At 44.5% G+C, this 26783-nt stretch overlaps 1 protein-coding gene across 1 annotated transcript in view; it reads right to left on the bottom strand.

The window, feature by feature from the left end:
• LOC126176554 (protein-L-histidine N-pros-methyltransferase-like) overlaps nt 1-26783 on the bottom strand; it is a 118228-nt gene that overhangs the window by 23162 nt on the left and 68283 nt on the right. The window contains exon 2 of the mRNA XM_049923713.1: nt 12124-12373. Within this exon, the coding sequence (XP_049779670.1) occupies nt 12124-12373 (250 nt within the window). The remainder of the gene's footprint in view (nt 1-12123; nt 12374-26783) is intronic.

Below are 26783 nucleotides of genomic sequence, written 5' to 3'. Positions count from 1 at the left end.
CATTTTTCAAGTTCAGAAAAATGAAAAAGTCACAAGGGCTCAGACCAGATAGACATGAGAACTGTGGAACAACGGGTATGCCTTTTGAAGAAAAAAATTCCGTGACGTAAATTGCCGTGTGACATGAGGCGTTGTCATGATGCAGCAACCACTTGTCTGGAATGTCCAGTCTCACTCTATTGACCTCCTTTTCCTGAGACTTTCAAGGACAGAATGCAAACCACTTGGTTGACAGTCTGTCCTGGAGGAACAAATTCCCTATACACAACACCCCTAGTATCAAAAAAGCAAATCTCCATTGTTTTCAGTTGTTCATTTGAGCTTTTTTCCGTCGGGGAAATGTCTCAGTGCGCCACTTCTCACTTTGCCACTTTGTCTCAATATCGTACTGTAAATCCAGGATTCATGACCTGTGATCACATGCGTGAACCATTCGTGGTCATTATCAATCCTCTCAAGAAGATCAACGCACACGTTTTTTCCCTTGTCCTCCTTTTCAGTTGTGACGTTTTTCGGCACCGTTTTGGAACAAACTTCTTCGCATGTTCAAATCTTCGATAAAAATTGGATGCACGGCGAAAGTGTTAAACAAGTCACCCATCATCCGTATTGTAAAACGTCGGTTTGATCTCACGCGAGCACACACACTTTCGACGTTTTCGTCGGTTTTTGAAGTTGAAGGTCTCCCAGAGCGAGTTTCATATGCGTTCTCGGACTTCCAAAAACGATTTGTGCCAGCGAAAAGCTTATGCCATTGATTCGCAATGTTCCCCATAGGCCTGTTTCAACTTTTCAAAGAGCATACTCAAGAATTCTCAAAGTTTAACACGAAACTTTAGTGCATAACGTAGCTCTAAATTACGCTGTTCCATTTTTGCAACACAAAACAAAGACACAGACTCATTGATGGAACTCTCAAAAATCACGTGATCGCTTTACGGAGCTGAAACGTGGACTGAGCATCTGGAAAGGATGAACACACCGGTCTACACATGTAGAACAACACAGCGTTGCCAGATCGCTCACAGTGTTGTCACTCATTACTTTTCTCACACACTTCATACTCACACATTTTATATGCACACGGTAGCCTGGGATGAATTTGGAGTAGTTAACAGGCAGCCTCACCACTCCCAAAGACATATTAATTTCGGTCAAACAGTTTTTATTTTCTTTTAGAACAATCTTTCTCGGGCATATATTTTGAAATAAACTTAATTTCTTACTGCGTTTGCAGAAGCACTGATTAAGAGACTGTAGTTGTTTCAACAACTTCTAATTCAGTTTTACATTGTTCATCAACAGTAGCTAAATTTTCTGCAGAATTCTAAGGGGCCCATCAAAAAGTTTCCTTTCGATGGCTGTACAATCCAGAATCGCTATGCCAGTCAGACAAAACTGCTGTCAGCACTGAGGCAATTATCCAACCACCACAAGATATCCTTTTGGTGAAACACAATGTCATACTGAGTGAAGAATTTCATAGCTGCTTCCAGCACATCCTCGTCCAACAGGGATCGTCGACCCTCCAAGATCTTTATAAGGGGCTGAAGGCGCGATAATCGCATGGAGACGTATCAGGACTACAGGGGGGGATGGGTGTTCGATTGTCTCCCCCAGATCGAGCAGCGCCTTGTGTTGAATTGCGACCAGCACGGAATTTGGCTCACCATTCCACAATGGTAGTTTTCACCAGACAAGCTACCCCATACACATTTTTCATTCTCCGATAGGTCTGCTGGTATGTAAGCTTGCAGGCTTTCGTGACCATTGTCACTGAAGTTAAAATCTTCTGCCATCTCATATTTCCTCTAAGACAAACGATGTTTCGACCCCTCTGTTGGGATCTTCTTCAGGATCTTCCGCTGTCGACTACTGCTAGAACACTGTCAGAGACCAGCGTCGCGTTCTTTTATAAAGAGGAGTTTTCCCGCGTTTGTGCTGGAGAAGTGGTAGTATTGGTTAAAATTCTTATGGCTAACATTGGTGGGCCATCGTCATAAGCTAATGTTTCCGCGCTGATGCAGAATAGGGGGCGTTATTGGCTAAACTCTCGTGGATACTATTGGTGGACCATCACAGTAGGACGAATTTCAAACAATAACCCTTCTCCAGTGTAAGTATGGAATAGTGCCTTTCTAATCAATGACGAAGGGCCACCAATAGTATCCACAAGAGTTTAGCCAAGAACGCCCCCTCTTCTGCATCAGCGCGGGGATATTATCTATGACGATGGCCCACCAATGGCAGCCATGGGAATTTTAACCAGTACTACCACTCCTCGAGCACAAACGAGGGGAAAACTCCCGTTTACAAGAGAACGCGACACTAGTCTTTGACAGTGTTCTAGCAGTAGTTGACACTGGAAAATCCTGAAGAAGATCCCAGCAGAGCGGTCGAAACGTCTATTGTTTTAGAGGAAATAGGACGCGGCCTAATAACCCAGAAGATTTTAACTTCGGGTCTTCTGGTGTTTTACCTTCGGCAGTCAAGAAAAGAATAACAGCACATTGGTCTTGTCTGAACGCGTTTGGTAACGACATCGTCATAGTTCAAGCTTCTGCATTTACTGCACGCATGTCGGAGAGACGTGAATATCACACTCACCCCTTGGCTACATGTCGGTGCTTATACCCGCATCGCAGTCGTGCTAAGTTGCATATACGCAGGAGCAGGTCCCTTAACAGGAAATTTTTCCACTCTTGAAGCAAGGAATAAAATTTCTAGGCATTAGTGTGGCAGAGAATGAAATTTTGGAAAAAAACCGTTGAGTTTCATATGCTTTGGGTAACTTTCAAATAGCATATTGTGATCGCTCACAACAAGGTGAGACTGATTTATTCCTTGCAAAAGTGTTAGTTTTTGGAAAAAGCTCCACGAAGATTGATGGAAAACATAAATCCTACTCAGAGGAGCAGCTGCTTGCGATGGGCTACAGAAGCGACTGAAAATCCCAGTATAAGCATCAGAGATCAGAGGTACACCCAGAAAATATGAATTAAAGAAGGACTTATTTCCTCATCGCAGATTCTACGGCTGGAAGCAAGCCACTTATTCCAGAAGATAAAGAAGTGGAATTAGCAAACTCAGGGAAATGTATCACCAAACGGGGATTTGGACTAACAAAAAAAAAGTCAAAGACATTAAAAAATGTATGCGAGTGAGCACAAAATTAATATTCCTTTTACCAAAAGCAGACCACGAGACGACCCGTTCCAAAACTTTAAGAAGCATCAGTCCATAAGTCAGAGTCCTTACCGAAAGATACAAGAGATGACACAAATGATCCATTTATAATTAACAGCTTTTATGCTTTGGTGAAAGAAAAATGAAGTGACGTGGTACAAAAGACGATCCAAAAGGTATTTACAACCTTTATGAGACCAGTTACTGCCTACAGCTATGTAAAACAAACGAAAGATGTGATGGAAGTTGAAATGAGATTTTTTAAGTGATTCCGAGAGGATAGACACTCTTGGCCACTGAAACAACTAACTGAAGTTGTTGCAAAAGCCTCCTTGTTTTTTGGGTCAAGACAGTCGAAGAACCCTTTTCATGTTCAAACCATTGATTACGTAAAACACTCTACACAAATTTCAAAAATTTACACAAACAGCTCTTTAAAGTTCAAAAAAGTTAAATTCTTTTTCCGACTGGTGACTAAACAACAAAAAACATGGAGTTTCATTGTTCTATTCTAACTCACCGAGTCCAGAGTCCTTGATACAAATAAAGAGAAACACATATATACAACATACTTGTTTTTGAGAGAGATATGCTCCCTAAAAATGGTAGCTTGAAATGCGTTGCTCATCAGTCAATCTGAAACGGCCTGTGGTAATGCAACGGTAACTGGCATACGGCCGTATGTTACCAAGACACGTCACTCTTCACCGAGTTACGGAGACTACAGCTCTTCGTGAAATGAACAGGGTTTACACCCTGAACTCAATTAGGAATTAGTAATCCTGGATTCGCAGCAAGATTACACGACATGTTAAGCAAACATCAAGCAAAAAGCAATCTAAAAAGGTCGCTTTCGTGGTAGACGCTGATCCTCATCGTTAAAACAGAAACCAAGCTTTTTAGCTGCAAAGCGAATATCTGGGAGTCCTGGAGATAGGAAACATGCACCTGCATTTCCATCTCAATCGTTTTCTTGCGTTTTCGCTGTCTTTACATTTCTCGAAATTACGTCGTGCCTTCTTCAACAAGTTATAAATCTTTTACTTATTGTATTTATTTTATTTGCTGTCTTCTTTCAGCTCATACCATGGATGTCTAAAAGAGTTCAGAGAATGTTAGGATAAAATACAGGAAACAGAAGAAACAAACAAAATACTTTTGCATTCGCGCCTTCAAATTCATCTCGATTGGTCACAACAGTTTCTTGGGAACACTTAGCAGGCGTCACATTTCGAGACCGTTCGTGTAAATCTGATGCCGTCAGCCGAGTACTGTGAGTGAGTTGGCCGCCTACCCTACACACTGCTACAACGTCTCATCTCCTATAATGATGGCCTGCACCGAAGATTGGTGTCGGCCCCATGTGTCAACAAAATTTTGAGCATGTTACATCAGTGTTGCCTTATACTCGTCAAACTGTGCGGTACAAATCAAGAATAAATGCGTTAACATCCTCCTCCTGTCCACCCCCGTAGCTGAGTAGTCAGCGCGACAGAATGTCAATTCTAAGGGCCCGGGTTCGACTTCCGGCTGGGTCGGAGATTTTCTCCGCTCAGGGACTGGGTTTTGGGTTGTCCTAATCATCTTCACTTCATCCCCATCGACGCGCAAGTCGCCGAAGTGGCGTCAAATCGAAAGACTTGCACGCAGCAAACGGTCTATCCGACGGGAGGCCCTAGTCACGCGACAATTATTTATTTATCCTCCTCCTAATCTCCAACCTCACCGATCTTAACGTCAGAGAGAGACGCCAATCTTATGTAAAATCTGTCTCACTGCTGTTAGGCGTAATGACAGTTGCCGCGAACCTGGCACATAATCAGCAGTTTCTTTTCGGCATCAAAAATGCCTGAATCAGATGTAAAGACATTTTCTCCAAACAGCTTCGTTTCCGTCCACTTGATCCAAAAAGCAAGTATGTATACCGCCTATTTTTTGGAGTTTTTTAAAATAATCTGACACCTCTTGAACATGGGACTTTAAAATGATAGTTTACCTTTGTTTTTACACTTTGCACCCATTACAGTCGCCTCTGATCTGCAACCGAAATTTCCATTTTGTTGTTCTTTAAATGGCTGACACATTCTCAATATGAAATATCTGAAAATATCAGAAAAATACACCGGCTGTTTCAGATGCTGATGATGATGACAGAAGTTTTCATGGGTCATGGACTCTTGATGTGATCTTGATGAAAGTTAGGATGGGAAACGTATTTATTATTATTATTATTTCTTTACTTCTCAGACGTTAAGTCTGGTTAAAAATGGAAAGTGACGCGGACCTTGATCAAGCGTCACTTCCTTTTAACTGTACGGTATATGTTATATTGCATTTAGGAACTATCGGGTAATTGAACATGTATCAATAATTACGGATTTCTGTAGTTGTGTATATAAGTTTGGATGTAGCTGTATTGCGTTGATATACTGGTGGATATTGTGCGGTATGACTCCTGTAGTTGATAGTATAATTGGTATAATGTCAACTTTATCCTGATGCTACATGTCCTTGACTTCCTCAGCCAGTTGGATGTATTTTTCTATTTTTCCTCCTGTTTTCTTTTGTATATTTGTTGTATTGGGTATGGATATTTCGATTAGTTGCGTTAATTTCTTCTTTTTATTATTATTATTATTCCTCTCCGAAGAAACAGGATTCATTGTAGCAATACAAGTGTACGAGACTCGAACTCTCAGTACGGGCAGACTTCTAGCCGCTGCTCCACGGCTGGCGCTCCCGGATAGTACTGTACTAGACAGGGTCGTAGAGCTTTCAGTCTCGATTTCTCTTTGACGCCTGAGAAGGGCATTGTACTAAAATAGCATTAGCTTCTAAGTGCGTACTAAAATCGAGTGAAATACGAGCAAAATCGGTGACCTTCGTCTCTGAATTTAAGTGAAGAATTCACTCAACTTTACTGCTATAGGACTAGTGAAACGGGTTATGTATGGAAAAGCACTGAGCTCGCTTAACCACAGATACTGGTTACATTCACCTCTCGTTACGAATAATTAAACTACTTCACCAAAAATTCAACATTTAAACACCGTCATCCAATAAATTTATTTGCCATGCTAACATTCACATAAACGCGCCTGTAAACGATCAATCTTGTTTGTGAAATTAGCTGTCTGTTATCCACGGGCTTTCTCAACCAAGCGCGCAGACCTAGCAACCAAGTTTGTCAAACTTAACTTCATTTTTGAAGTAGTTGTCACATGGTGTTTATCGTGTCACGAAGTATCCTGACATTAGCGGGCGATGTATGTGGTGCAATGCAAAGTATAAACTTCTGTATCTTCGAAATCTGCTCCAGTTAAGAGCTATACATTACAGTTCCACAAGAAACCAGCTAGTGTTTTATAAACGCATACGCAAACGATCACAGTTGTTTCTCAAATCGGCTGTCATTTAGAATTTCTTTCAAACAATATGTTTGACAAACACGTAAAGCAATGTAGCACACTGACAAATAATTTGGCAAACATATTAAGTTTGTCAAATTATTTTGTCGCCTACGGGGGCCTTAATCTACGATCTTCAAAATTGCTCAGACTCGCGGTTCTACACCTTTTTACTGCACATAATGACTTCGTTTGAATATTAAAGCACAAATGCTTCTAGTTTTAGCACACTTCAGAATCAAACTTTTGTTCGCAGCTCTGGGCTACAGCCCATGTAACAACACCGACAGACACTTTCACCACTCGAGAGCTCACGCCGTCTTCCGATGATCCGCTACCTGTAACGTCCAGACCTTCTACAGCACCAGCGATATTGCAGGCACCACAAATGAGCTGCTGCTATCGATATTTTCATACGGGTATCGATAATGGTGCCCTTACAACAGGAAAGGAATTCATGGCGGATCGTATCAAACCCGTCAGAAGAGTGATGACGCAGCTTCCCCCAAATAATAATAATAATAATAATAATAATAATAAACTGAGTGTCCACATTAAACCTCCGTGATTTTCAGATCCGATTAAAAAATTACGAGACACATGTACCTGCGGTTTGCGTCATCATGTGAAGCATATTGCGTGGCGTGGTACGCGGAAAGGAAATCATCCATTGCTGTCCAAAGGAATTTACGATGTGAATTTCAAAAGGAGTCACCATATCTTAAGACAATTAAGGCTTGGTATGACATGTTCCTAGTCAGTGTGGTACAATACACAGACAGACACGTTCTGGCAGAAAACGAACATCTGATGAACTGGTAGAGGAGTTCAGGGAAACCTTCCAAAGAAGCTCGTTGTAGTCAATTCGCCGAGCATTACGAGAGCTAAATATCCCTCGCTGAATAACCAGAAGGTGCTGCATATACTACTTCGTTTGCACGCAGTTCACATTGTGCAAGCACTGAGTAGAACCACTTGCAGCTTCGCTATGAGTTTGCTATCGCAGTGTTGGACTACATCGGACAAAACCCCCAACTAAGTATCTACGAAATGTCGTTTTCTCTGACGAAGCAACCTCCCATAACGTAGGAAGGTTAATCGGCGCAACTTTCGCACTTGGGGTTCAGAAAATCTGCTCAGTTATCGGGAACATGTGACAGACAGCGAAGAGCTGAATGTGTGGCGGCTCTGATGAAATACAACATAGTTACCCCATTTTTCTTCATCAAGCAAACAGTAACAGGGACCGTTTATCTGGACATGCTTGCGCAATTTACTGTTCCTCAACTTCTTCCGTATCAACCAAATGTGATCCTCTGCCAGGATGGTTCACTGCCATGTTTGCGACTTTCTGGATCGGACATTTCCAGAGCGATGGATATGACGTGATGGACCAACCAAGTGGTCACCGCGATCTCCTCTGGATTTCTTCTTGAGAGGTCTACTGCTCGCCTGTACGTGAGCTTGGCTATGTAAGCAGGAGAATTTTGGATGCAATAACCTCCATCACCCGCAACGATTGTTGTGCGCACAGAAGTTGAGGCAGAGTACCGTCTAAACATTTTACGAATGCAGAAGTAACAATGTATTATTTTTTGTACAAAACGTTTTGTGTTACTTCACATGATGCTGCAAACTGCAAGTATGTACGTTTCGAAGCTAGTTCCATGTCCCTTGGACCATTCGCACGATAAATCGTAATGATATGGAAAGAAATGATTTTATATTCATATCACAAATTTCTCTATAAGTGTGCCCGCATGCTGTTCATTTACAAGCTTGGCTTTTTAATGAACATAAAGAATTGTGTTAGTAATTGCTACCCACCACCCCTCACGCATTACAATAACAGTAATTCTTCTACGGAATAAGAGTTCCCAAGGAGAAACTTTTTCAATTTATTCAAATTTTACTTTCGTGTCTGACATTTTATAACACTGAGTAAGTGATCAAAAATTCTGGATGCAGCACTGTACATCCCTTTTTGTGCAAAAGGTAATCTTCATGAATGTCACTTTTCTTCTGGTACTGTAATTATGTATGTCATTGTTCCTTTTGAATTGCAGTGGATTATTTACAACAAAGTTCATGAGGGAACAAATATATTGTGAAGCAGTACGCAAAATGACTAACTCCTTAAACAGGTGTCTTCAAGATGATCGTTGGTGAGCACCACACATTATTCCTGCAGCACGTTCTTGAAAAATGAAGACTTTCTTTGTTAAAGATGAGTTACCTCAGAACATTATCCCAGATGCCGTTATTGAATGAAAGTATGCGAAATATGTCAGCTTACTCATTTGTCTCTCCCCAGGATTCATAATGATTCAAGAAGAAATGTAGCTGAAATAAGTTGTTTTAGGAGTTCCCGAATGTGTTTTTTCCAGTTTAATTCTCATCAATATGGACAGTTAAGAATTTTGAATTTACCACACTATTTATTATCCTCAACATGTGTTACCCATATCATTGGTGTAGTATCCCTAGGTTTGCAGAACTGAATATGTTGTGTCCTTTTAAGATGAGTGTGGGACCATTCGCAGAATACCAGACAATGACACTTTCAAGCAGACTGTTGACCATTTCTTATGTTGCTTTTGTGTACCTGGATTGAGTACAATTCTAGTGACGACCGCAAAAAAATATTAAGGTTACAGAAAAATTGGGTGATTTATTCACGAGGAGGAGCTTCACAAACTGAGCAAGTCAATAACTCGTTGGTCAAACTTTGGTCCTGATGCAGGCAGTTATTCGGCTTTTTGATTTTCAAATGCAAGTAAAAACACAATGAAATCCGGGGACATTACTCCAACTGGAGAGGAATTACGTTTGCGATTCCACAAGGAAATCATTGCTGGGTCCACCATTCTGCCTCGTATACACTCTAAGAGAAAAAAGACGACGCACAACGAAGGAGTGGGACGAAACACGGTCGATGTGATGTACATGTACAGCAAACAAATGATTCCAACTTGAGAAAAATTGGATGATTTATTCAAGAGAAAGAGCTTCACATAATGACCAATTTAACAAAGCCTTGGTTCACTTCTGACCCTTATAAAAGCAGTTATTCGACTTGACACTGAGTCATAGACTTGTTGGATGTCAGCCAGAGTGATATCGTGCCAAATTCTGTCCGACCGGCGCGATGGATCGTCAGAATCCTGAGCTGGTTGGAGGACTCTGCCATCATACTTCAGACGTTCTCCATTGGAGAGAGATCTGGAGACCTTACTGGCGAAAATAGGATTTGGCGCGCACGAAGACAACAGTAGAAATTTCCGCCATGTGCGGGCGGGCATGATGCTGAAATGTAAGTTCAGGATGGCATGCCATGAAGGACAACAAAACGGTGCGTAGATTATCTTCGACGTACTGCTGGGCCGTAAGGGTATTGCGGATGACAACCAAAGGTGTCCTGCTACAAAAATGGCACCAAAGACCATAACTCCTGCTTGTTGAGCGGTATGGCAGACGACAGTCAGGTTGATATCCGACCACTGTCCAGGGAATCTCCAGACACGTCTTTGCTGTCATCGGGGCTCATTTCGAAGCCGGACTTATCACTGAAGATAATTCTATTCCAATCAATGTGACTTGCAGGCTGAAGGCTTCTTTGTTTGTCATCCACGGCACCCGTACAGCTCAGAGGTACGTCGACGATATTCCACGCCTCGTTTTGTTGCCCTTTTTGGCAAGCCATCCCAGGCTTACATTTCAGCAACATAATGGCAGCAACATAATGCCCGCCCACACACGGCGGCAGTTTGTACTGCTTGTCCTCGTACTTGTCAAACCCTGCCTTGGCTACCAAGGTCATCAGATTTTTCCCCAGTTGAGAACGCTTGGAGCATTATGGACAAGGCCCTCCAACCAACCCAGTTTCAGTGGTGTCTGGCGATTGTCCGAGGCTGACATCGCTCATGCCCTCTTCGTCTTCATCCAGGATATCCATATTAGCAATTAACAGCCCTTTGTTAATCCTATGTCCTCTGCACCAAAATAATCTGTAGAAACCGGTACCTTCTTTTCAAACTTTATTTCCTCTGTGCGTACAGTACCTCTTTTAACTAAGCGACCTAACAGATCTCCCAACAGAGCCAAAATTCCTACCATCAAGCCTGACTCAACGCTGACCCAAAGTCATTTCACAGTACCCTTGTAAGCACGGTCGTGAGAATCAAGTCTAAGCGTGGTTAGTTCGAGGTTTGATCGGTTCGTCTTTAGCGAAAGGCTCGCTCCACGACACCGCATCCCTGGTAATGACTTCATTTAACTGAAATATTTTTCCATCAAGTTCCAACCTGTGTTGCCGAAGATCGAATGTGGCACATTGCTGATACGAGAAAACTAACCCCAGATCATGTCGTAGCCCCCACTCATGTGTGGCATAATCTTTACACATTGTTTAAACTCAACCATATCTAGGCAAGTGTCTATGTCCACCGATCGTATATGAACCATACCATGTCGTAGCCCCCACTCATGTGTGGCATAATCTTTACACATTGTTTAATTCAACCATATCTAGGCAGGTGTCTATGTCCACCGATCGTATATGAACCATACCGGCTTTCGTCCTATCAGTTCTCCACTGGCGATCGTACTCTTCGGCGCTCGTGACGCGGTCGCGAGATGGCGCGGACGAGAGGGGTGATGGGGCCAGCGAACGTGCAGGGTGAAGGGTAGTGGGCACGAGGGGCAGCCTTGGGAGCGAACACCGTCGCTATCAAAGCGTCCGTTCGGGTCGGCGTCGGCTGTATTGAGCGCGTTTGGGGATGAACTGCGTAGCGAAGAAGTTTGGTGGTCGTTAGCCGATTATACACTGAAGTGCCAATAAATGAATAAATAAATAAACTAAAATAAAAACAGGTATAGGCACGCATACTCAAATACAGAAATATGTAAAAAGGCAGAATATGATGGGCTAATTGGACAGAATTCAGCATGATATCACTCTGCCTGACACCCAACAAGTCTATGAAGCAGTTCCAAGCCGAATAACTGCTTGTATAAGGGTCAGAAATGAACCAACGCTTTGTTAACTTGCTCAATTTGTGAAGCTCTTTCTCTTGAATAGATCGTGCAATTTTTCTCAATTTGGATTCATTTGTTTGTCTGCACATGTACATTGCAACGACCGAGTTTCGTCCCACTCCTTCGTAGTGCGTCGTCTTTTTTTCTCTTACAGTGTAAATGAGGCACAGTGGTGGACCCAGCAATGAGCCTTGTGGAAGCCCAAACGTAATTCCTCTCCAGTTGGGGTAACGTCCCCGGATTTCATTGTGTTTTTACTTGCATTTGAAAATCAAAAATGTGTCATATGGACATGCTGTAGTAACTCTCATGTGTGGTCCCAGCGTTGTGCATGCCTTCTAATACGATGTCGGCTTGCGTATCGCCGTTGCTGGCTGCACCTCGGTCCACCTTGTCGTACAGGAGCCCCAGCACCGTATCCAGTTGGTCACGAAGGCGCTTGCGGCAGTGGCAGTTGGTCACGAAGGCGCTTACGGCAGTGGCGGAGACTTACTGGTAGCCCCTCCTGGCGAGTATCCAGCGCATGGGCACAGAGACCTCGGTGACGTAGACCTGCGAGAAGAGCGAGGCGATGGCGCTGGTGGCGCGGCCGTCGCCGGCGCCCAGGTCGAGCAGCACGCCGCCCCACAGCGAGGGACCGGCGTCGCCCACCAGCCGCTCCAGCTGCCGCCGCGACACCACGAACATCGAGCCGCGGCCCAGCAGCCTGCCGTGCAAACACACAGGGGTCTCAGTCGTCTGGCCTCGGTCAGGCAAACGTGTTCACAAAGCATCCCTAAAGGCGTGACAAAATTAGAATAGTACAAGTAACACCCCAAATTAGAATAAGTAGAAGTAGCATCAAAATGTGCCACATCAAATACAGCCAATTAGCACACCATGAATACATAAAAATAACATACATAAACATGACATAACCATAACTAGTAAACCCCTCACCGTGGATTATTTAAAGAATCGGACTGCGATGTATGAAACAGCTTCAAACTTACGATTTCTTTACAAATGAGTTAATGTGTTAAATACGATGGCGTTCAAAAAGTAATGCAACCCTTTTTCCTGAAAGCAGGTGGGGTTTTATTCACGATTCCATTACACCATATTACAGTACTGGCCATTAAAATTGCTACACCACGAAGATGACGTGCTACAGACGCGAAATTTAACCGACAGCAAGACGATGCTGTGATATGCAAATTATTAGCTTTTCAGAGCATTCACATGAGGTTGGCGCCGGCGGTGACACCTACAACGTGCTGACATGAGGAAAGTTTCCAATCGACTTCTCATACACAAACAGCAGTTGACCGGCGTTGCCTGGTGAAATGTTGTTGTAGGAGTAGAAATGCGTACCATCACGTTTCCGACTTTGATAAAGGTCGGATTGTAGCCTATCGCGATTGCGGTTTATCGTATGGCGACATTGCTGCTCGCGTTGGTTGAGATCCAATGACTGTTAGCAGAATATGGAATCGGCGGGTTCAGGAGGGTAATACGGAACGCCGTGCTGGATCCCAACGGCCTCGTATCACTGGCAGTCGAGATGACAGCATCTTATCCGCATGGCTGTAGCGGATCCTGCGGCCACGTCTCGATCCCTGAGTCAACAGATGGGGACGTTAGCAAGACAACAACCATCTGCACGAACAGTTCGACGACGTTTGCAGCAGCATGGACTATCAGCTCGGAGACCATGGCTGCAGTTACCCTTGACGCTGCATCACAGACAGCAGCGCCTGCGATGGTGTACTCAACGACGAACCTGGGTGCACGAATGGCAAAACGTCATTTTTTCGGATGGATCCAGGTTCTGTTTACAGCATCATGATAGTCGCATCCGTGTTTGGCGACATCGCAGTGAACGCACATTGGAAGCGTGTATTCGTCATCGCCATACTGGCGTATCACCCGGCGTGATGGTATAGGGTGCCATTGGTTACACGTCTCGGTCCCCTCTTGTTCGCATTGACGGCGCTATGAACAGTGGACGTTACATTTCAGATGTGTTATGACCCGTGGCTCTACCCTTCATTCGATCCCTGCGAAACCCTACATTTCAGCAGGATAATGCAGACCGCATGTTGCAGGTCCTGTACGGAAGTTTCTGGATAAAGAAAATGTTCGACTGCTGTCCTGGCCAGCACATTCTCCAGAACTCTCACCAATTGAAAACGTCTGGTCAATGGTGGCCGAGCATCTGGCTCGTCACAATACGCCAGTCACTACTCTTGATGAACTGTGGTATCGTGTTGAAGCTGCATGGGCAGCTGTACCTGCACACGCCATCCAAGCTCTGTTTGACTCAATGCCCAGGCGTATCAAGGCCGTTATTACGGCCAGAGGTGGTTGTTCTGGGTACTGATTTCTCAGGATCTATGCACCCAAATTGCGTGACAATGTAATCACATGTCAGTTCTTGTATAATACAGGGTTATTACAAATGATTGAAGCGATTTCACAGCTCTACAATAACTTTATTATTTGAGATATTTTCACAATGCTTTGCACACACATACAAAAACTCAAAAAGTTTTTTTAGGCACTCACAAATGTTCGATATGTGCCCCTTTAGTGATTCGGCAGACATCAAGCCGATAATCAAGTTCCTCCCACACTCGGCGCAGCATGTCCCTATCAATGAGTTCGAAAGCATCGTTGATGCGAGCTCGCAGTTCTGGCACGTTTCTTGGTAGAGGAGGTTTAAACACTGAATCTTTCACATAACCCCACAGAAAGAAATCGCATGGGGTTAAGTCGGGAGAGCGTGGAGGCCATGACATGAATTGCTGATCATGATCTCCACCACGACCGATCCATCGGTTTTCCAATCTCCTGTTTAAGAAATGCCGAACATCATGATGGAAGTGCGGTGGAGCACCATCCTGTTGAAAGATGAAGTCGGCGCTGTCGGTCTCCAGTTGTGGCACGAGCCAATTTTCCGCGGGCTACGCGTGAAACTTGCCCGCACGCGTTCAACCGTTTCTTCGCTCACTGCAGGCCGACCCGTTGATTTCCCCTTACAGAGGCATCCAGAAGCTTTAAACTGCTCATACCATCGCCGAATGGAGTTAGCAGTTGGTGGATCTTTGTTGAACTTCGTCCTGAAGTGTCGTTGCACTGTTATGACTGACTGATGTGAGTGCATTTCAAGCACGACATACGCTTTCTCGGCTCCTGTCGCCACTTTGTCTCACTGCGCTCTCGAGCGCTCTGACGGCAGAAACCTGAAGTGCGGCTTCAGCCGAACAAAACTTTATGAGTTTTTCTACGTATCTGTAGTGTGCCGTGACCATATGTCAATGAATGGAGCTACGGTGCATTTATGAAATCGCTTCAATCATTTGTAATAGCCCTGTATATTTGTCGAGTGAATACCCGTTTATCATCTGCATTTCTTCTTGGTGTAGCAATTTTAATGGCCAGTAGTGTATTCTCCACTCTTGATTTAAATAATGAAAACTGCGCAAGTTAATTATGTAGACTTGAAAATGAGAATAAATTCTCGAAACGCGTTCTGCTAAGCACAAAAACGTAAGTATCTGGCGCGTTTTTCATTATCTAAATCATGAATGACACAACTGCAGACTTCCCTCAATCATCTAATATGATGAACGACATTAAATTCCCCACTCTTCTGGCTACAAAAACTTGTTTTTCAACATAATCTGAACTTGAGCCTGACGCCTAGGAAGGCCAGTATTCCCGCGTAGAACCACTCTGCTCGTCGACGTCGGAGACAACGTCTTGCTGCATTAATAATCTTCTCGCTCAGTCTCTTAATGCGCAAGCAATTCCGCACAGATGGCCGTTCGTTGCTCTTTATGGTCTTCGGTTAGGCGGTGACGAACCCAATAGGCACACATCTTTCAGTACCCTAACTAGTGGATTTTATTTATTTATTTAGCGTATGGCATTTAAGTACATTTCATTATTAGATCATGTTATTCTAGATTACGTAAGATTACATATATTCACAGACAAACATCTAGTCCTTGTACATATTCAATGGATTTTTGGGATGCCATGAGGAATTCTTCAAAGTCCCCACTGAACGCTCTGGCACTGCATTCTTCTCTGATGTGTTGGATGGTCTGGTTAGGCGCGCCGCAGTCACATGCTGGCCAAGGCAGCAGTCCCCTTTTGAAGAGTGAGTCAGTAGGTTAGGTTAGGTTAGCACATCTTCCATGTCCAGTTCTTAGACCAGATCTTGCGGGGCTGATCAAACCCAGGAACTGCCTCAGTAATAAAAGGCATCAGATGGCAAGTTGTTGGGGCATTTTGGAGCCATTCTCTTCTCCAAGGGTTGACGTCAGCCCCTGTGAGGCTGTCGAGAGCAAGAGGAGGATGTCTTGAACGAAGCCTCTTGAAACTAAGATCAGGTATATCGATGTGTACCGGTAGTTCAGGGTTTGCTTCGATCTTCTTGTATTCCCTGACCAAGGCTGCTTCTCGTCGTACTTTGGGGGGTGGTATATGACTCAGGACATGTATCCATATGTTAGGTGTAGACCTAACCGTTCCTGAAATAATGCGCATGGCGTTGTTAAGTTCGACATCGATTTTGTTCACTGTTTAGCCATACTGGTGCACAGTACTCCGCCGCAGAGTATACCAGGCTCAGCGCAGACGTCCTCAGAGTTGTTACTGTGGATCCCCAGGTAGTTCCGCAGAGTTTGTGGATGAGGTTGTTTCTTGTTCTCACCTTGGCAGCTTTTTTAAGGTGTGATTTAAATGGCAAGGTTCTGCCTAACGTGACCCCTAGGTACCTTGGCTCCTTGTTGTGGTTGAGGCGTGTGTCGTCAAGGTATACTTTCAGAGCTCTGTCGACTTCTCTGTTATTGAGGTCGAAGCAAGTTAGGCCTAAGCCTATACAGGGTGTTACAAAAAGGTACGGCCAAACTTTCAAGAAACATTAATCACACACATAGAAAGAAAATATATGATGTGGACATGTGTCCAGAAACGCTTACTTTCCATGTTAGAGCTCATTTTATTACTTCTCTTCACATCACATTAATCATGGAATGGAAACACACAGCAACAGAACGTACCAGCGTGACTTCAAACACAATGTTACAGGAAATGTTCAAAATGTCCTCCGTTAGCGAGGATACATGCATCCACCCTCCGTCGCATGGAATCCCTGACGCGCTGATGCAGCCCTGGAGAATGGTGTATTGTATCAAAGCCGTCCACAATACGAGCACGAAGAGTCTCTACATTTGGTACCGGGGTTGCGTAGACAAGAGCTTTCAGATGCCCCCATAAATGAAAGTCAAGAGGGTTGAGGTCAGGAGAGCGTGGAGGCCAAGGAATTGGTCCGCCTCTACCAATCCATCGGTCACCGAATCTGTTGTTGAGAAGCGTACGAACACTTCGACTGAAATGTGTAAGAGCTCCATCGTGCATGAACCACATGTTGTGTCGTACTTGAAAAGTCACATGTTCTAGCAGCACAGGTAGAGTATCCCGTATGAAATCATGATAACGTGCTCCATTGAGCGTAGGTGGAAGAACATGGGGCCCAATCAAGACATCACCAACAATGCCTGCCCAAACGTTCACAGAAAATCTGTGTTGATGACGTGATTGCACAATTGCGTGCGGATTCTCGTCAGCCCACACATGTTGATTGTGAAAATTTACAATTTGATCACGTTGGAATGAAGCCTCATTCGTAAAGAGAACATTTGCACTGAACTGAGCATTGACACATTGTTGGATGAACCATTCGCAGAAGTGTAACCGTGGAGGCCAACCAGCTGCTGATAGTGGCTGCACACGCTGTTCATGGTACGGAAACAACTGGTTCTCCCGTAGCACTCTCCATACAGTGACGTGGTCAACGGTACCTTGTACAACAGCAACTTCTCTGAAGCTGGCATTAGGGTTATCGTCAACTGCACGAAGAATTGCCTCGTCCATTGCAGGTGTCCTCGTCGTTCTAGGTCTTCCCCAGTCGCGAGTCATAGGCTGCCATGTTCCGTGCTCCCTAAGACGCCGATCAATTGCTTCGAACGTCTTCCTGTCGGGACACCTTCGTTCTGGAAATCTGTCTCGATACCGCGCCACGGCTATTGCCCCGTGCTAATCCATACATCAAATGGGCATCTGCCAACTCCGCATTTGTAAACATTGCACTGATTGCAAAACCACGTTCGTGATGAACACTAACCTGTTGAGGCTAGGTACTGATGTACTGTAGAGCAATGAGTCGCATGTCAACACAAGCACCGAAGTCAACATTACCTTCCCTCAATTGGGCCAGCTGGCTGTGAATCGAGGAAGTACAGTACATATTGACGAAACTAAAATGCGCTCTAACATGGAAATTAAGCGTTTTCGGACACATGTCCACATAACATCTTTTCTTTATTTGTGTGTGAGGAATGTTTCCTGAAAGTTTGACGTACCTTTTTGTAACACCCTCTATTTACGGAAGTAATCTGCCAGAGCAGGCAGATCGGATGTCAGGTTTTCTTCCATTGTTTCAAGATCGGCGTGCCTCGTTGCAATGCCCCAGTCATCAGCATAGATAAATTTCGTACAAGCTGTACTAGTGGATGAATGTGTCAGCATTACCAACAGAGACGTCCAGTTGAGTAATGAGCTGCTTCATAGTGATCTGTCGATCACCTCGAGCGAGACTGTACGCATGTTCCTCACAGCTGTGTTCGGCCGTCTGGCATATGGGAGATCGGACACGTTTCGCGCGACCTTGTTGCGATGATGATAGATGCCTCGCCCAACAACCCACCGGTGTTTTATTCACCGGCAGGTCTCTGTAGACATTCTGCAACCGCCAATGTGTGTCTGCGATGCTCTGGTTTTCCACCGAAAGAAACTCAATGACAGCCATCTTCACGGAATGCACATCCGTTACAGACGCCAATTTGATGGCCACGTACAGTGCTGCCACCTTCGGAACTTCACGAAACTACAGGGGCTGAAGCGGGAATATTCCAAGATGATCCACGACAAATTAAACATTCGTTCAACCGAAACCGGCCGAGGAAAAAAAATATGTTGCGTTATTTATTGAACGCCCCTCGACGAAGAGCCACAACCCCTGGAAGCCATTAGATTGGTAACCAGCAACTGGGACTTCGCCCTGTGTTATTAGTTTAGTAATGCTGATTTAGCGTTAGTAGTGAAAAGTCTGTAGAAACACATGACTGTAATTTTAGATATGAATTGCATTCTATGCCGCCCTATAGCCACAAACAAAGGGGTATGCAGCATTTCAAAAATGTTCAAATGTGTGCGAAATCAGTCCCTAAGCTTCCACAGTACTTAACGTAAATTATTCTAAGGACAAACACACACACCCATTCCCGAGGAAGGACTCGAACCTCCGCCGGGACCAGCCGCACGGTGCACGACTGTAGCGCTTTAAACCGCTCGGTTAATCCCGCGCGGCTATGCAGCATTTTACCAATACTTTTTAACATTTATTTCGAAGAGGTAATTCGGAAATAGAAAGAGATTAGGACAGCGGAATTAAGATAAACAGTGATTGCCGCTAAATTGTCTTATTGAGATGTGTACAGACATTCGCTGACCCTTGTCATCTATGACAACAGGTCCCTCAGCGTCTGTTTTGGATAGGGTCTTTTGCCATGGACGCTGTACTTTAACCAACGTGGCATACAGACAGCTTACGAACTTAGCCGTTTCGTAAATGCTCCCACTCTTGGCTCGAAAGCCAATGATCATGAGCCGGCCGCTGTGGCCGAGCGGCTCTAGGCACTTCACTCCTGAACCGCGCTGCTGCTGCGGTCGCAGGTTCGAATCCCGCCTCGGGGATGGATGTGTGTGATGTCCTTAGGTTAGTTAGTTTTAAGTAGTTCTAAGTCCAAGGGACTGATGACCTCAGTGTTGAGTCCTATAATGCTTAAAGCCATTTGAACCAATGATCATTCCCTTTCGACGTCAGATAAACCGCTCCGTTTCCGCATTCCGACAATGACTACACTGTTTTCCGCGTCCCTCCGACATTGTTTGTATACCGTCCACTGCTGTTGCTGGCACCTGCCGTCTGCGAGTGGTGATTGCACGTTGATGTCGAAAATAGGCGGCAATCAAGTCAATGTGAGTAGACCGTGTAGGTATGTTTCGAAAGAAGGTCTTAGATTACGATATCCAGTTGTAATATCTCTTTATATTCGATGAATTATTCTGATACAATTCTACCCTTGAATGACGTTTACTAATTTTCTACCTTCATACTCGCAGAATCCATACGCAAAGTAGTTTCGTACAATAGCTATGCCATGAGCGCATAATTATTCTTTCTAGTACTCTCTCTGGGGGTTGTTAGAAAAAAAGCTTCCGAGATTGCCTTCGTGCCGATTAGCATGATCATTGTTTGAAGAATTGTAATCTGAATATTGAGATTTTTGACAAAAGATAACTGATACGAAACTGTACGATTAAAAGGGAAATTATATATATATATATATATATTGCTCCTTCATACAAAAGGTGTGTAACAATTTACATTATTTGACATTTGAGAATTAATGATATTCATCGATATATTGCGTAGTTGTTAACCAGAAGGGAACTTCCGAAAGACTGGATACGAACCAGCATTTAATAATCTAAGAGCTCCATTACTTCTTCGGAAGGTTAAACTTCATCAAAGCCAAATACGTGCTTGATCTGAGGTTTCCCGACTGATTATACAACGCTCCCAAAATTACGAGGCATTTTCTTTGCACAGATTAGCAGACTGCCGCAAAGCACGAGCCTGCAGAGAAGAAGAATCATCGCCTGACTTCATTCTAAGAAGTAAAATTTCTGAATCATTTTGAATGACTGAGTCATGACTGTGTTCCCTATTATGAATGGTTGATTGCTCGAACGAATTGAGAACTCCATAACTACATAATTACATAGATAGGAGGAAAAAATTACACAGTGAAAGCCAAAAAAGCGAAACTGGTTCAAAGTGAAACTTCCTGGCAGATTAAAACTGTGTGCCAGGAAGTTTCATATCAGCGCACACTCCGCTGCAGAGTGAAAATGTCATTCTCGTTCAAAGTGGTCAAAAGTTCGAAAACAGTAGCACTCAGATGCAAAAGCGGAAGTTAAATCACGAGTAGTTACTTTCGGGTTCCTTAGGAGGCTCAAATCGACAAAAAAAAGGGGGGTAGCGGAGAGAAACGAATTTTAGTGTAATCATGAATAGGTATATCGAGCAAGGATACGTGCAAACTGAGTGTGTTTATTCGATGTATCTTAATAGATGCAGTGTTTGGAAGCTACGCAGGTACGCAGCGTCGCGGACTAATTTATGTAACGGCACGCGCCGTGTAAGCACTCGCGGCCGATAAGCTGTTTGCTCTCAGGTATGCAGAACTTCATCTGCGAAAGCAATCTGCCCGCGCGGCGCGGCCGTAACGATCCGGCCCGTGTCCCTCCAGAGAGGCCTCGCGCGAATCGGCGAATACGGAATGCGACGGGATCGCGGGGGCAATAAAACCTTTTTAAAGAACGAGAAAATGACCCTGGCGCGCACGCTTATAAGGGAGGCGCGCGAGGCGCGAGCCGGCGACGGCGCATTTAAATTTGCTTTTGTTCGCAGTTCTAAATGCAAATGACGGCACGGGGAGGGCCAGCCAGGTGTCGGCTGCCCCGGTCCTCCGGGTCCGCCAGCTCGCCTCGGCTCATTGTCCATTCTCGCCGGCGGTCGCCCGGCCGGCGCAGACCCCGCCGTCATTACCAGCGCAGGGTCTTCAGTCCGAGCCGTCGATAACACACAGCTATTCAGCGCCAAGGAGCGTGCTGAGATTTTTGTTTCAGTACTTCTGGGAAGAATGTAACAAATGAGAAACTGGAAATGTGGATTCTGCAAGAATATCTACACCCATTCTCTGCCAACCACTATGAAGTCCGGCGCGGATCCAAGGAGAAGGGGTCGTACCCCGGCCCCCCCCTCTCACCACCCCTCCACCTCCCAGCGAGGAACATTTCAGAAAAAACGTTTATATTTTTACGTATATCAACTAGCTACCTACCCTGGCTTCGCACGGGTAGCAGCATGTGTCCACGGCCGGACGACTTGTCTGCCGTAGCGTTAATCTATACTACTATATAAAGACAAGTCCCCTTTTAACGTTGTGCTCAGTTGGAAACAGACCTGGTGGTCAGTTAGGACAAGGTAACATATCGACACTCTGTAGAGCATGTTGGGTTACAACAGTGATATGTGAGCGAGCGTTATCCTGCTGGAAAGCACCCGCTGGAAAATATTCGCTGGAATCCTGTTCATGAATGGCAGCAGAACAGGTCGAATCAGCAGACTGACGTACACATTTGCAGACATGGTCCATGGCATAACTACGAGAGTGCTCGTGCTGGCATATGAAATCGCACCCCCGACCATAACTCCAGGCCCACTGTGTCCAGCACGCACACAGGTTGGCTCCAGGTCCTCAATTGGCCTCCTCCTAACTAAAACACGGCGATCATTGGCACCGAAGCAGGACGATCTTTCATGAGAAAAGACACCAATTCTCCACCCTGCCCTCCAATAAGGTCTCTCTTGACGGCATTGAAGACGCAAATGGTCATGGTTTGGGGTCAGTGGAATGTACGGTACGGAGCGTCTGGTTCAGAGCTGTCCTTGAAGTAACTGATTTCTTAACAGTTTGTTGTGTCAACTGCTATTCAGATGGCTGCTGCAGATGCAGTACGGTGCGCCAGAGTGACACCAGTGATACACCGAAGACGACGGACTTCCCTCTCGGTAGTGCCGCGTACGGAGCCCCGCCTTCTTGAGACCGCATATTCCGGTGACCACTGCTGCCAGCAATCAAATAGAGTGGCTACATTCCTGCCAAGTCTTTCTGCAACATCGCAGAAGGAACATCCAGCTTGTCGTAGTCCTAGAGGACGACCTTATTCAGATTCAGTGAGGTACTGACAATGGCATCTTTGTCGTCTTAAAGGCGTTTTTAACTAACATCAACCCACTGCGTCGAATCTCGAGGGCAACAAACGCTTACGACCGTTACAGCGCTTATTTAAAGCAAAGCTGATTAGCATCCTCACAGCGACGCTACCAGCACCACTCTTATGCGACTGGTGCGAAATCTGAGTAGGCATTGTCTTTCAGATGTAACATCACGCCTACCAGCTTTACGTCGCACAACTCCTTCTTCAAGCTGTGATTTTTTTTCCGTCAGTGTATTTTATACGTATTTACTTTTTTGATCTTCGCATCGTACGCTTTGAAAATTGTACCAACAGAAATGAGAGTTGCTCTGAAATTATTTGTGTTTTAATGTATTCCGGTCCATTTTCAGATTCCAATACTAAACGCAATAGCAGCTGCGAATTTAATCTCCTGTTGACAATTTATTCAATGCCTAACTCCCAGAAGCTATGGAAAAGTCTGAGTTGCCGTTCTTCATGCATTCCAAGAAATTATTTTTCACTATCGGTTTGAGTGCGAATCACCGCTATTTGGAATCTCGGGACTGTTCTCCTACCGTGGTAACGGTATTTTGTGACTGAACAAATTCTGAAATAAAAGAGTCTCTTGAAGACGGAAATTAGTTGGGAGTTAGCGTAGCTATTGTAGTCGACGGCCACTACAGGCTGTAACAAATATGTACGGCGCAAATTATAGGACACATTCTTCACACGCAGACGAAGAACTTATATGAAATGGGACGGGAAACGCTTTGTTTCCATGTTACAACTCATTTTCTCCAACCCATTAATCATGGGAAACGCACACGAACTGAACGCACAAGCATACCTCATGCAACTCCTTCTCACAAGAGATGTTCAGTGTGCCCTCCGTGGTCACTGATACGTGCCTCGAGCCGCCGTCATAGTGAATCTCGGATGCGCTGATGTATCTCTGAGGTATTCTGTGTAGTTCGCAGCCTTCCGTAACCCGGGTACGGAGAATCAGAACATCTTGTACTGGGGTTCCATACACAAGCGCTTTCAAATGCCCCCACAAAATAAAAGTCCAGTGGGCTTAGGTCCGGAAAGCGCGGAGGCCACGCACTTGGTCGATCTCTGCGTATCCACCCGTCACTGAGTCTGTTATTTACAAGCCGACGGACGTTAACACTATAACGAGGAGGTGCTCCATCGTGCATGACGCCCATATTTTGTCGCACAGCTAAAGGCACACCTAACAGGTCACGTAGATCTCAATTCGAAATTATGATAACTTTGTCTGTTGAGCCTGGGTGGAAGAAAGTGAGGCCCTACCAATAGTGACCACCAATGCCGGCGCAAACTTTGACACAAAATCTTTGTTGATGACAACCTTCAACAGTTGAGTGAGAATTGACGTATGACGTACTTGCCGATTGTGAAAATTTGCAATCCAATCTCGTTGAAACTCGTTGGAGGAAATGAATAATAACATGCAACCAAAGCGTTTCGAGACAAATGTTTAATAATTTCTTCGTCTAGGTATGAGGATGTGTCCTGCAGTTTGTGCCATACATTTCTGTTACACTCTTTGTATCTACCAGCACCTTCAGTGAACTATTCGAATTCTGTCGACGCTGATCTTTGAGTTCTAACTCGACAGCCTTTACTATTGAGGGATGAACGGTGACTGAGTACCACGCCGTTTAATCCAAGAACAGAAAGCTTTGCGTTTGGAACTACCGTAATCGGTGACTAAACGTTGCTATATACCACGAGACGAGGCGGCAATTGTAGGCCTGTGTCTTACCATTCTTGTTGGTTCAAAAAAATTGAAGAAGTAGAATTTGAAGTACAAAGAGTCTTTCTGTGGTTGAAAATGGACTCGCTTGAACATATGAAAGTAACGGCAGGTTCGTATGGTGGCGTATGCTTTATCGTAAAAACCCTAGAAACGTGTTCAAAATCAGCTGGTGCGAGGTTATCTCCCATGACAAAAAATGCTCTTGTTACCACACCTGGAAAAAATTGATACTCGTACGGACATTCCTTACAACCGCCCACTTCAAATACTTCCCAATCCATGTTACATGGCACGTCTGGTGTGATACGCCTTGTTAAAAGTAAAAGGAACCAACGGTGGGCGCTGAATGCGGCGCTGTCCAGTGCAGGAATACCTTTGAGAAAGTGGTCTAGGAGGATACATCAGCTCATAAACCTTCGAAACGTGTACTCTAAAACAAGTATAAATCTGGCTTTTAGGAAAAACATGAATTATATTACTTTATCCAAACTAGCACTGTTCTTTGTATATTGAATGTTGAATGCGCCACAGTTTACGTATTGTTACCATTATCTGCACCAGTAGTCACCAAACGAAGTAGCGCAGCGCTTAAAACGCTCGATTTACGTCTGGTGATCCCGATTCAGATGTGCTGTAACTCTGCTAAAACGCTTTAGGCGAATTCTTATTCCATGGCTGATTCTTTTCCCCTCCTCGAGTACCCTCGTCACAGCGCGTCCTTTAATAAATGGGGTTATCCTTTCACCGAAATCATTTTTGTTGCGTGATATTCGCGCCTTGTACTGAGCACAACATTCGAAAGTACTATTCTTGTCACCTTCCTGGTCCAGTCGCATCAGTACTTCGTCTGTCACGATCTGTACATCTATGAAGCTATTTTTTTTTCAACCTCTGATCGATCGCAGAATTGAAACCATAGCGAAAATCTGGCGAAGCAGATGTGTTGCGCAGTGTCTCTTGTACCCCCGTCTATCGCGTCGCTCTTCTTAGTTCAGAACGCACAGTAAGCACGCAAGGATGCCTAGAAAATAGTGTCTCCCGACAAGTGTGAAATGAATGTTGGAACGTTTCGCCTGATTTCATGCACCCCACATAACACATCTGTCATGCATTTCCCTCTCCGTGACAATTCTCGGCCGCACACCAATGTTAGTGTAACGAAGAAGGTTCTGCAGCGGTTTCGATGGGAAGTGTTTGATCACCTACCATACAGTCCAGACTTGGCTCCCTCTGATTTGCATCTCTTCGTTCACATAAACTACTGGCTATGAGGACAGTATTTTGGCACAGCTGCAGACCAGCGAAGGGTATTGGTGGCAATAACAGGTTGCTGCATTTAATGACGAGAGTATTGGAAAGTTGGTGCCACGCTACGACAAATGTCTAAGTCGCACCGGTGACTATGTAGAGAAGTACCTGTAAGGTGTAGCTAAGTGTTGCTAATAAAACATTTTTGATTTTCGCTATGGTTTCCATTTCGCGACCGACCAGGGGCTGAAAAAATAATAGCCGTCGTAGCTATGTACTCAGCAAGACATTTTACAGTGCATGCGGAGTGCAGGTAGTGCCAATATTACTGATTTTCTGCCCTGTTCCATTTGAAAATAGAGCGAGAGAAAAACTGCTGTCTCTACGCACCCTAATCTCTCTAATCTTGTCCTCACAATTCCTACGCAACATATACGGTCGCACAGTCTTCTGGAAAAACACGTTCTCTAAAATTAGCTATTGATGTTTTGCGAGAACTAGGTCTTTCTACCGAAGACTCCCTTTCAATGTCCCCGAACATTCCTGTCACATTTTAGTGAGGGCTGTACCGTCCTCTTACGATTCTAGTAATGCGTCTCTGAATTGGATATCCGTTCTCTTGCCTACTTGATAAGGACCCCATGCGATTTCTTGTTCAGACAAGCTGCATTTTCCGTGAACCCTACAACAAAACCTAAGTCTTCCATTCGCCTACTCTGATAACTCTCAGATCTGTTGCGGCGTTCAAACATTGCTTCGGCAGTACCCTCAAGAGTCGAGACATTAATCTCTGACCTAATAATCTTAGCTCTTTATTTGTATTTCGAGCTTTGCTTTGCTCAAAAGGGGCAACAGACTATAGGTTCCTGGTGTTTTCCGTTCCCTATCTGTGTTACACTAGTCAAAACTAATAGTTTTCTTGATGGTACAATACAGAACAGGAAAAACGAGGCAGGTAATTTTATATTTCTCTTGCTCTACACTTACTTGATGTCGCTCATTACCGGACAGTTGCGAGATTCTCCCTCAGCCAGGCTTCGCATCGTTCACAGGAGAGCGCGGGAGACACCGGCAAGCCGACGAAAAACACGTAATTTTCTTTTGTACCGTACATAATTCCAAAGACTCCTCTTTAATGGAGGAAAAGAGACAAAGACGTCACGTAATTTAGAAGGTAACAATGGCGGGCACGTGTTTGA

The sequence above is a fragment of the Schistocerca cancellata genome, chromosome 3 (assembly GCF_023864275.1).
Source record: "Schistocerca cancellata isolate TAMUIC-IGC-003103 chromosome 3, iqSchCanc2.1, whole genome shotgun sequence".
NCBI lineage: Eukaryota > Metazoa > Arthropoda > Insecta > Orthoptera > Acrididae > Schistocerca > Schistocerca cancellata.
Note: the sequence above shows the minus strand (reverse complement) of the source record. Positions and strands in the feature narration are given on the sequence as shown.